General features: G+C 51.5%; 2 protein-coding genes across 4 annotated transcripts in view; both read right to left on the bottom strand.

Annotated features, from left to right (window-relative positions):
* LOC310748495 (retinal guanylyl cyclase 1-like) overlaps positions 1-11390 on the bottom strand; it is a gene marked incomplete at its 3' end in the record, with an annotated part of 20942 nt that extends 9552 nt beyond the window's left edge. The window contains exons 1-3 of the mRNA XM_083584326.1: positions 11220-11390; positions 10928-11026; positions 9640-9734 (exon numbers count right to left, since the gene is read on the bottom strand). Of these exons, the coding sequence (XP_083440452.1) occupies positions 9640-9734; positions 10928-11026; positions 11220-11370 (345 nt within the window). The 5' untranslated portion in view covers positions 11371-11390. The remainder of the gene's footprint in view (positions 1-9639; positions 9735-10927; positions 11027-11219) is intronic.
* Positions 1-12220, bottom strand: part of LOC310747003 (retinal guanylyl cyclase 1-like) — a 67846-nt gene that overhangs the window by 12011 nt on the left and 43615 nt on the right. The window lies entirely within an intron of this gene.

Below are 12220 nucleotides of genomic sequence, written 5' to 3'. Positions count from 1 at the left end.
GCAAAATTAAGGAATGTTAGAAGGATGCTGGAATGAAGTTATGTGGTTTTAGCAGTAATGTTATAAAGGAGTATGTAAATATGGTTGTTAACAGGTGAGAATGTAAAGTCACAACATATTAAGATAAATGATTAAGATAAAAACAAAGATGGAAAGGATTTGCTGAATTAACTAATTGAACTAGAATACAAAAAAGGGAGGTGTGAGGAAGTCAAGGAAACAAGTAAATGAAAGATAAGTTATGGAAAAATTGATTTGTTTTTAATTTTTAATTTTTCAGTTTTTTGTAATTTTTTGTTTTTGTATTTTCTTTCTTATGTTTGTAATTTCTTGAAATGTTAATAAATATTATTATAAAAAAAGCAAACTGGTATTCTGAACAATGCTTTTTACAGGGTAGGGTAGGCGGCACTGGGGATGGGTTTATGCAACGGGGTGGGGGAGGCAGTGGCCCCAAACAGCTTGGGAACTGCTGATCTAGCAGTTCCAAAGCACACACAGGTGTGCTGCCCACACTGGGGCAGTTTGGGTGTGCTGCCTGTGGGATGTAAACACAGGAGCAGTCAATGACAACATTCCTAGAGTGCAACTGGACTTCTCTGCGACCCATCCCCTCTGCAGGGAGGTGGGACCAATTCGGATGGTCCGCCCCCGCCACTTAATGGATCCAAATGGTTTCCAGAGAGTGGTAGGGGATGCTTTATCCCATGTTGATGGCCTTTCAGCTGATTCCCTGGTGGCCCGCTGGAATGTGGAGTTAACCAGGGCTATTGACTGTTTGGCTCCTGTCAGGGAACTGTCATCGGAAGAACAGGTGGTGGAGGGGCTCCCAGAGGTTGAGAGAGACTTATCAGCGGAGGAGGGAACCAGCAGGGGACGAGAAAGAGCTCCAAGGGAAAGCGAGTCAGAAGAATGGCTCAGAGACAATTCCAGCGAGAACAGCGAGGAGGTTTCAGGACCTCCTATAGGGACACCCACTCCTCGCCGGAAATTGTTACGTAGAGAGTCCAGAAGACGTGTTTCCGTTAAGGAGCTGTTATGCTGGAAGAAATTCCGTAAACGCCCACTGTCGGATTCTGCCAGCGACTGACGGAGCCATGCTTATGGCGCTCCGTTACAGACAGTGGTTTGTGGACTTAGCCAAACACTGAGGGACTAGGAACTTTACGCACAAGCAGCTCAACATCCCATCACAGCAATCCGACAGTCCCTGAAAGCAGCTTGTGCAGAGAAGGCATCATGAGCAACCCAGCCGGAACCGGAGATGCAGGAGGAGCTGGAGCCGGTCCAAGCCTGGAAGAAAGGTACCGGGTGTTGGAGGTCCAGCTAGCGCTGCAAACGGTGAGGCTCGATGAGAGGAGGGCTCAGGATGCAGAAAAGGCAAAGGCCCCCCCACAAGCAAGAAAGATGCCAGGATTGGTGCAGAAGTTTGGGGGGGATCCCAGGAACTATCAAGCCTTTAGGACAGAGATGCAGTATGCCCTTAATCTGCAGTTTGATGACTTTCCCGACGAGGAATCGCGAGTGGCGTTTGTGGTTAGCCATCTCGAAGGGGGGGCGAGAGACTGGGTTAGACCCCTGATGGCAGGGCATAATGAAGTCTTGAAAGACGCACGGAAGTTTTTTCGCGCCATGGACCTGATGTTTTCCAGCGACATTGAACAGGGAGTGGTGCGCAGACAGTTGATGGCTTGTAAACAGGGGAGCCGATCTGTCCGTGAGTACTGGACTGAGTTTACTATGTTGATACACAAATTGGGGTGGGATCTGTCAGCAGAACCCATTCAAATGCTTTTCGAAGAGGGACTTTCTTCGGCTGTGAAAGACGAACTTTCCCGGGCGCCCAGGGCAGAGTCTATGGACCAGCTGACCAAATCTCGCTGACCATTGGAGCACGCCAGGAGGCTAGAGCCTTGGAGAAGCGGGAAGGGAAAGGGGAGCGTTGGAGGGATTTCCGCATTCCAGAGATTCCGGAGCCAACTTTCCCGCCCGCAGAGCCGATGGAAGTTGGAACAGCGCGCGCGCGGGCAGTTTCAAATCCCAGTGAAGGGCGGAAGAAGGAGGGGAAGAGCCCCAAGTAATGTTATCTCTGCCAGCAGCCAGGTCATTTTGCCAGAGTCTGTCCACAAAGAAAGGAATGGCAAGGGATGGCAGGAGCTGTTGGGGGAAAGGAGGAGGAAGGGCAGGACCAAGTAAAAGCCAACGCCTGACTGCCTCCATCAGGGCACAGCAGTCAGGCCAAGGAGCAGTAAAAGTGCCCACGCCGGAACCTCCGAGACCAGCCCTAGTGATAGAGGTGTTGCTAGAGCTGCCAAATGGACATCCCTTAAAGATAAGGGCGCTATTGGACTCAGGCAGCTCCTGTAATTTTATGAGTAAGGAGTTTGCAGCTGAACACCAGATACAGACCATCCCTTTAAGTAACCCCTTGCAGGTAACCACGATCGATGGGAGAGAGCTGTTGGGAGGAGAAGTCAGCTTACAGACCGTCCCAATGGTAATGAGGGTAGCCAGGCACACCGAAAGAATAGCGTTCAATGTGGCCACCTTGGGAGGGGCTCCCATTATTTTGGGGATGAGCTGGCTAGCGTTGCATGATCCGCTAGTGGGTTGGCATCAGAGAGTGGTCTCCTTTGGGTCAGCGCATTGCCTAGAACATTGCAAAGAGGGCAAGGCTCCAGAAGGGGCAAGGGCCTTTCTAGCAGGAACAGAAGTAACGGACAAAAGAAAGGTGCCCAAACAATACGCTGACCTGAGCAATGTCTTCAGCGAAAGGGAAGCAGACAAACTACCACCGCATAGACCCTTTGACTGCCAGATCAATCTAGTCCCTGGAGCCCAGCTCCCTGTGGGCAAGCTGTATGCCATGTCAGACAGGGAAATGCAGGAGTTGAGGGAGTTTATTGACAAAAACCTGAAGAGAGGTTTCATCAGAGAGTCCAGAGCGGTGGGGGGCAGCCCAGTGTTTTTTGTGGACAAAAAAAACACGGATAAACCGAGATTGGTCGTGGACTACCGGGCCCTAAATGCCGTGTCGGAACCAGTGGCTTTCCCTATGCCCAGAATTGATGACATTTTGACCAGGGTGAGGAAGGGAAAGATTTTTACTAAACTGGACCTGAGGGGAGCATACAACCTGATACGGATAAGGAAGGGGGATGAATGGAAGACAACGATGTTCACCCCTCTAGGGGCTTTCGAATATCGCGTTATGCCCTTTGGATTACAAGCAGGCTCAGCATGTTTTCAATCGTTCATGAACCACGTCCTGGGACCTCTGCTCTACAAGAATTGTGTGGCGTTCCTAGATGACGTGTTAGTATATTCAGAGAATGAGGAGCAGCATGTAAAGGACGTCAGGGAAGTGTTGAGCCAACTGCAAGCTAACCAGCTGTGGGTGAAATTGGAGAAGTGTCAGTTTCACACCAAGGAGGTGGAATTCCTGGGGTACCGCTTGTCAGACAAGGGATTAGCCATGGATCCAGGCAAGGTCCAGGCGGTACTGGAATGGAAGACACCGAGAACGAAAAAAGATGTGCAAAGATTCTTAGGGTTTGGGAACTTTTATCGGAAGTTCATCAAGAACTTTGCCCATTTAACGGCTCCCATCACGGACTGTCTCAGCAGCAAGAAGAAATTTGTTTGGACGGCAGAAGCGGAGCAAGCATTCGAAGAATTGAAAAAGGCCTTCGCTTCGGAAAAGCAGCTCCTGCACGTGGATTTACAAAAACCCATGAGAGTGGAAACGGACGCATCAGACCGGGCGGTGGGGGCGGTGCTTCTTCAGCCGGGGAAGGATAAGTCGGAGTGGAGACCGTGTGCCTTCTTCTCGCGGAAGTTAAACAAATCCGAGAAGAACTACACGGTATATGACCGAGAACTACTCGCCATTCACGAAGCGTTCCGGAAATGGAGACACTTACTAATTGGTGCACAACACAAGGTGCAAGTATGCACGGACCACAAGAATTTAGAGTACTGGAGAACGGCACGAGTGCTCAACCAACGGCAAGTGAGATGGGCACAGGAGTTCTCCAAATTTTATTTTGAAATTTGCTATGTGCCAGGCCCAGAAAACGTCAGGGCGGACGCTCTCTCACGCAAACCAGAGTATTTGGAGGGGGAGGGAGCACCCGAAGAGAGACATATCATACCAGAGGACCACTGGGTGTGTGGGGCGGCGTTGGTGGGGCAAAGGGAACTGGTAGAGGAGACGCAGAATGATGAATACGCCCAGAATAAGCTCCAAGGTCTAAGGAGGGAGGGAGAAAACTCCGGAGGTTTTGAAGAAAGAAACGGGGCTTTGTATTACAAAGGGGCACTATATATACCCGAAGGGGAATTGAGAGGGAGAGTACTCAAACAGATGCACGACAGCCCTACCGCAGGGCATTTTGGGCAACACAAAACCATGTGGTTGGTTACCAGGGAATTTTGGTGGCCCAGGGTGAGGGAAGATGTAAGGGAGTATGTAAGAGGGTGTGACCAATGCCAGCGAGCCAAGGGAGAAAGGCGGGCGCCGGCGGGGTTGTTAGAACCGTTGCCCACACCAGAGAGGCCATGGGAGGCGGTATCGATAGATTTTATGACTGATCTGCCGAAATCCAAGGGGAAAACCGCCATACTGGTAGTAGCAGACCTGTTAACTAAGATGGGCCACTTTGTAGCTTGCTCACATGCAGTCACGGCGGAAGAGACAGCTAAATTGTTTGTAGAACATATTTTTAGACTGCATGGCGCCCCCTTGAGGGTGGTCTCAGACCGGGGCAAACAATTCACGTCCAGGTTCTGGAGGAAGCTCATGAGCTTACTGCACGTGGAGGTCAATTTTTCGACTGCCCGGCACCCAGAAACCAACGGGCAGGCGGAAAGAGCAAACGGTATCCTCCAACAATACCTGAGGTGTTATGTCAATGACAGACAGAACGATTGGGTGGAAAAGTTGGCGCTGGCGGAATTTGCCTACAATAATGCGGAGAATGTGTCCACCGGGATGAGCCCCTTTTTGGCTAATTATGGGTGCCACCCCAGGGCATTTCCAGGGGGAGGAGGGGAGAGATGGAGCGTCCCAGCCGCAGAACTGTTTGTAGAAGAAATGGAAGCGATCCATCGTCAACTCCAACTCAACTTAGAAAGGGCCAAAGAACAATATAAGAAGCAGGCAGACAAGGACAGAAGGGAAGGTGAAACTATAAGGGTGGGGGATCAGGTGTGGCTGTCCACCCAAGGACTGCCGTTCAAGGGGGGTTGCAAGAAATTGAGACCCAAAAGATTGGGACCATTTGAGGTCATTCAACAGGTTAACCCAGTAGCTTTCAGACTCCGGTTACCGAACCACATGACACTGCACCCAGTATTCCACAGGTAATTACTGTCACCGTATAGGGGGGGGGAAAGAAGGGGTTTCCCCACAGGGACCAGTCTTAGAAGAGAGGGAAAGCAGCAACCATGTGGCGGAAATCCTCGACTCCAGGTGGAAGGGTAATCAGGTGGAGTATTTGGTAGCGTGGGAAGGGGAACCGGAGTCAGAAAACACCTGGGTGACGGCAGAGGAAGTCAATGACAAGGTCGTGATCGAAGCGTTCCATCAAAGGTTCCCCAGGAAACCTCAGTCAGTAGCGAGGTTCCGGAGGAAGTACTTTGGCACCACCGAAGAGGAGGAGGAATTTGAAGGATTCACGGGGTCAGAGTGGGAAGAAGGAATAGATTCCGAGGAGGATGAGTACTTAGAAACCCGAAACAGCAACTGGTGGAGGAAAATGTTCGAGACTTCGGAAGATGAGGGAAGTTCTTTCAGGGGTTTTGCTCCCTCGCCTCCAGCAGAGGAAGGGAGGGGAGGGGGTGGAGGGGGCCCTGGGGGGGAGGTGGATGTCAGGGAACTGTCATCGGAAGAACAGGTGGTGGAGGGGCTCCCAGAGGTTGAGAGAGACTTATCAGCGGAGGAGGGAACCAGCAGGGGGCGAGAAAGAGCTCCAAGGGAAAGCGAGTCAGAAGAATGGCTCAGAGACAATTCCAGCGAGAACAGCGAGGAGGTTTCAGGACCTCCTATAGGGACACCCACTCCTCGCCGGAAATTGTCACGTAGAGAGTCCAGAAGACGTGTTTCCATTAAGGAGCTGTTATGCTGGAAGAAATTCCGTAAACGCCCACTGTCGGATTCTGCCAGCGACTGACGGAGCCATGCTTATGGCGCTCCATTACAGACAGTGGTTTGTGGACTTAGCCAAACACTGAGGGACTAGGAACTTTACGCACAAGCAGTTCAACATCCCATCACAGCTCCGAAGCGCCCTCTCCGATTGCATGGAGCCCGGACAGCCCCGTGGTTTTCCACAGATCTGAGGGCAATGAAACAATGAAACAATCGTTGAGACGGCTAGAGCGCCGGTGGCGGATAACTCATTCCGAATCTGACCGGACACAGGTTAGAGCTCAACGTCGAGCCTACCAAGTGGCGATAGCGACGGCGAAGAAGAATTTCTTCACCGCCTCTATTGCATCTGCAGAAAACAGCAGCAGGAGACTTTTTCAGGTGGTTCACAATTTAGTGGAACAACCTGCAACATCGGGGCCCGGTACGGGCCACATGTTCTCCTGCAATGATTTTGCAAAGTTTTTTGCAGATAAAATCGCTCAGATTCGGGAAGAAGTAGACTCCACCGTGGGAGCAGGGCCGGGGCGGGAGAGTGCTAGAGTTCTGTCTAGTCAAGTTGAGTGGGATCAATTCCAATCTGTTACCTCCGAGGATGTGGACAGGCTGCTTGGACAAGTGAAACCAACCACCTGTCTCCTGGATCCTTGCCCATCCTGGCTTATAAAAGCTAGCCGGGAAGGACTGGGCGATGGGCTTCGTGGGGTGGTGAATGCTTCCCTCCGTGAGGGAGCCTTCCCAGACCCGCTGAAAGAGGCGGTTATTAAACCGCTTCTTAAAAAACCATCTTTAGATGCGGCCACGATGGCCAACTATCGCCCAGTCTCAAATCTTCCATTCTTGGGCAAGGTGATTGAGCGAGCGGTTGCCGAACAACTCCAGGCACGCCTGGAAGAAGCGGAACATTTGGATCCCTTCCAGTCGGGATTCAGGCCTCATCATGGGACTGAAACTGCCTTGGCCGCACTGGTTGATGATCTCCGGCGGGCTAGGGACAAAGGTGAGAGCTGTTTCCTAGTTCTGCTGGATCTCTCAGCGGCGTTTGATACCATCGACCATAACATCCTTCTGGACCGTCTTGAGGGGCTGGGAGCTGGAGGCACTGTCATACAGTGGTTCCGCTCCTTCCTCCTGGGCCGTGTTCAGAAAGTGGTGGTGGGGGATGAGTGTTCAGACCCCTGGGCTCTCACTTGTGGGGTGCCTCAGGGTTCTGTCCTCTCCCCCATGCTTTTCAACATTTACATGCAGCCGCTGGGAGAGATCATAAGGAGGTTTGGGCTGGGTGTTCATCAGTATGCGGATGATACCCAGCTCTACCTCTCTTTTAAATCAGAACCAGTGAGGGCGGTGAAGGTCCTGTGTGAGTGTCTGGAGGCGGTTGGAGGATGGATGGCGGCTAACAGATTAAGGTTGAATCCTGACAAGACAGAAGTACTGTTTTTGGGGGACAGGAGGCGGGCAGGTGTGGAGGATTCCCTGGTCCTGAATGGGGTAACTGTGCCCCTGAAGGACCAGGTGCGCAGCCTGGGAGTCATTTTGGACTCACAGCTGTCCATGGAGGCACAGGTCAAATCTGTGTCCAGGGCAGCTGTTTACCAGCTCCATCTGGTACGTAGGCTGAGACCCTATCTGCCTGCGGACTGTCTCGCCAGAGTGGTGCATGCTCTGGTTATCTCCCGCTTGGACTACTGCAATGCGCTCTACGTGGGGCTACCTTTGAAGGTGACTCGGAAACTACAACTAATCCAGAATGCAGCAGCTAGACTGGTGACTGGGGGCGGCCGCCGAGACCATATAACACCGGTCTTGAAAGACCTACATTGGCTCCCAGTACGTTTCCGAGCACAATTCAAAGTGTTGGTGCTGACCTTTAAAGCCCTAAACGGCCTCGGTCCAGTATACCTGAAGAAGCGTCTCCACCCCCATCATTCTGCCCGGACGCTGAGGTCCAGCGCCGAGGGCCTTCTGGCAGTTCCCTCATTGCGAGAAGCAAAGCTACAGGGAACCAGGCAGAGGGCCTTCTCGGTAGTGGCGCCCGCCCTGTGGAACGCCCTTCCAGCTGATGTCAAAGAGATAAACAACTACCTGACATTCAGAAGACGTCTTAAGGCAGCCCTGTTCAGGGAAGTTTTTAACGTGTGATATTTTACTGTATTTTTGGTTTTTATGGAAGCCGCCCAGAGTGGCTGGGGAGGCCCAGCCAGATGGGCGGGGTATAAATAATAAATTATTATTATTATTATTATTATTATTATTATTATTATTATTATTATAATAACATGGGGAGGGATGTCTGTCCAGCAAGCAAGTAAACTTCCTGGGGATGGACTTCCTCCGCATGTGACCAAAGGTGGGTGTGGCCTCACCTGTGCAGGTAAATGATAAAAGCACAGGGCAGGCAGCCATCTCTCTCTCTCTGCCATCTTGAAAGACCTACATTGGCTCACAGTACGTTTCCGAGCACAATTCAAAGTGTTGGTGCTGACCTTTAAAGCCCTAAACGGCCTTGGTCCAGTATATCTGAAGGAGCGTCTCCTCCCCCATCGTTCTGCCCGGACACTGAGGTTCAGCTCCGAGGGCCTTCTGGTGGTTCCCTCACTGCGAGAGGCCAAGTTACAGGGAACCAGGCAGAGGGCCTTCTCTGTAGTGGCGCCCGCCCTGTGGAACACCCTCCCGTCAGATGTCAAAGACATAAACAACTACCTGACATTCAGAAGACATCTGAAGGCAGCCCTGTTCAGGGAAGTTTTTAATATGTGACATTTTAGTTTATTTTTCATCTTTGTTGGAAGCCGCCCAGAGTGGCTGGGGAAACCCAGCCAGATGGGCGGGGTACAAATAATAAATTATTATTATTATTATTATATATCTTCCTTCGATGAGGAAACATCTAAGGATGCTCTCTTGGCTCCCAGCCAAGAGAGGACAAAGGGACTATCTTGCTACAAGATAGATTCTGAATGTATGTAACCTTTTTAAGCTGCCTGCCTTCTAGGATCATATTGTGAACAGAACGTGAGTAAACTCTTTTATACTTTTATAAAGACTGTGTCGTGTCTTGTATTTTAAGAGGGAGCAAAGGGGAAATTACCAGAGTAATTATTATAGTGGTTCTAGCGAACCTGTGCAGACATTACCGTTGCGAACTAAAAGGGGAATGTCATAAATTCTGCTGATATTTTGGGAACTTGTTAGCACAAGTTGGATTAGGATATAATCTCACAATATATCCTCTCCTGCACCCCAGAACATTCCCACACTGCCCACACTGGGGCCGCTGTTTGCTTCCCTGCCAGAGAAACCATCACCCATGGACACGCATGCAAATGAAGGGGGCGTATCTTTTGCTTGCCAGAGGGCTCCCCCCCTCCCCCATCCTAGTGATTTGGGTCTGTTCTGCATCCTCTGGGTGGAGCTTTGACCGGAGATAGGAGGGAGAATTGGAGGGTCCTTGCAGTCGGAAGATGCCCCTCCCTTGCCCCAGGTACCTTGAGCTCTGTCTTGCCTCGGAGGTCCAGCTTGTAGCCCTCCTTGAGGTCATGTAGGATCTGAACAGTGCGGATGTTGACGTGGATTCGATAAGCTGTGGAGACAACAGGTGGGGGGTGAGATGTGGATGCCTCTGGGAGACATAACAGCATAAGAAGGGTCTTCTGGATCAGGCCCATCTCCTCCAGCATCCTGTTCTCACAGTGGCCAACCAGATGCCCGTGGGAAATCCACAAGCAGGATTTGAGCACATGAGTCCTGCTCTCTCCTGTGGCTTCCAGCAACTGGTTTCCAGAAGCATTGCTGCCTCCATAGCCCTCGCCTCCTCCATGAATTTGTCTATCCCACTTTTAAAGTCATCTGTGTTGGTGGCCATCACTGCCACCTGTGGGAGCAAGTTCCATGGTTTAACTTCACGCTGTGTGAAGGAGGACTCTCTTTTATCCATCCTGAATCTTCCAACACTTCATTGGCTATCCATGAGTTCTATTGTTATGAGAAAGGGAGAACCCCCCTCCCCCGACCAATGACTGGGATTCCAAAATGTGCGAAAGGTTCCAGGTTTAATCCTCAGCATCTCCATGTGAGGCTGAGAAAGGCGCCGGCCTGAATCCCTGGAGAGCCATTAATGCCACCATGGATCGAAGCTTCATACACAGCAGAGGCCCTGCCACTGAGCTATGGCCCTTCCTCAAATTTCCATTTGTTCCCTAATCTATCGCCATAAAGTTTGATGGCTTTTTTTATTATTGCCTTTTATTCCTATGTTTGTTGGAAGCCACCCGGAGTGGCTGGGACAACCCAGTCAGATGGGAAGGGTGTAAGAAATATAATATTATTATTAGGTAAAGGTAAAGGGACCCCTGACCATTAGGTCCAGTCGTGGCCAACTCTGGGGTTGCAATGCTCATCTCGCTTTATTGGCCGAGGGAGCCGGCGTACAGCTTCCAGGTCATGTGGCCAGCATGACTAAGCCGCTTCTGGCGAACCAGAGCAGCGCACGGAAACGCCGTTTACCTTCCCGCCGGAGCGGTACCTATTTATCTACTTGCACTTTGACATGCTTTCGAACTGCTAGGTTGGCAGGAGCAGGGACTGAGGAATCCCGTGGCGGGGATTCAAACCGCTGACCTTCTGATCAGCAAGTCCTAGGCTCTGTGGTTTAACCCACAGAGCCACCCGCGTCCCTACAATATTATTATTAGTGGCATCCAAATTGGGCAGACTCCATCCCCAGCAGAAACCCCTCCCCCTGCAGCCCCCCAATCTGGGCCATGGGCTACTCACGCAGTCCTGTGGACTCCATCCGTGAGGCAGTGTTGACTGTGTCTCCGAAAAGACAGTACCGTGGCATCGTCAGCCCCACCACACCAGCCACGCAAGGCCCTGCCATGGGAAACAGATCAGCCTTGAGCTCAGAGGTTTCTTCAACCTTAATGGCTCTCCCCATCACCTCTCCCCTCCTGCCCAGTTGAGCTCTCTTCAGAAGAGCCAAGTAAGAGTGGATAGGGCCACGAAGTACAGGTGGGCCCCTGTGGCTGGAGGCCATTGCAGCAGCCCTGCCTTCGTGACAGCCTACCTGAGTGCAGGCCGATGCGGATCCGTACTGGCACGTCTGGCATGTGACGCATCTTGAAGGTGCCGACAGCGCTGAGGATATCCAGCGACATGTTGGCGATCTCACCTGCGTGCCGGTTGCCGTTGCGCTTGGGCAGCCCGGAAGCAACCATGTAGGCGTCGCCAATGGTCTCCACCTGTTGGGAGAAGCCAGGTGGAGATGGAGCCCGTTCTCAAGGGAAGAGGCCATGAATTGCCTTCCCACACTGGGTTCCAGCTCAGAGGCCGCAGCAGAACCCAGAGCTCCACCGCGCTGCTGGAGGCAGCAGCTTCAGAAGCAGTCTGGGCTCCTTTAAGGGGAGAGGCTCCACCCACCTAGCTGCCCACAGGAAGTTGCAGTCCTAGTTAAGGCTCAGTCGGGATTCCCTGGAATGAATGTCCACAAGCCTGCCTTGTCTGACAGCCAGCATGTGTGTGTCACATGGAGCTCTCCAGGGTGCTAACCACCTTGCTTCTTAGCCTTTAAGGATGTTGGCCTCTGTTTTATCAGACCTGCATCTATCATCTGAGTTGACTGACCTTTGCTTGACCTGACTTCACCTCCTGGATCCTAAATTTTTACTAGCAATATGTGACTTGTTTATCCCTGGACATATCTATATCTAGCACATGCTCCACTCAGGCTAAGATCCTGTCCCATGCCCAGGACAGAACCCTAGTAGGGGTTGAGTCCATGAGGAAAGAGGCTCCCCCAGTTGCCAGAGGGCCAGGGAGACCTAGGAAATGGACCCTGAAGAACATCCCCCTCCTGATTATCACTAGGAAGCCGTTCAGGAGCCCTAGAATCATCCTCCCCTCCACTTCCCAGCCAATATGAGTTTCACTTGGCAACACTAAGCATGCATGTCGTCCTATCTTCTTTTCCTTCACATCCCTTGGATCCTCCAAGCCCCACCCTTTCTCTGCCTCCTGCCCACAGTGAAGATGGCTGACAGAGCCAACAGGTCTGTAATGGAACCACTA

Source organism: Podarcis filfolensis, assembly GCF_964270895.1.
Source record: "Podarcis filfolensis genome assembly, chromosome: 13".
Lineage (NCBI taxonomy): Eukaryota > Metazoa > Chordata > Lepidosauria > Squamata > Lacertidae > Podarcis > Podarcis filfolensis.
The sequence above is the reverse complement of the archived record's forward strand: the minus strand, read 5'-3'. Positions and strand labels throughout refer to the sequence as shown.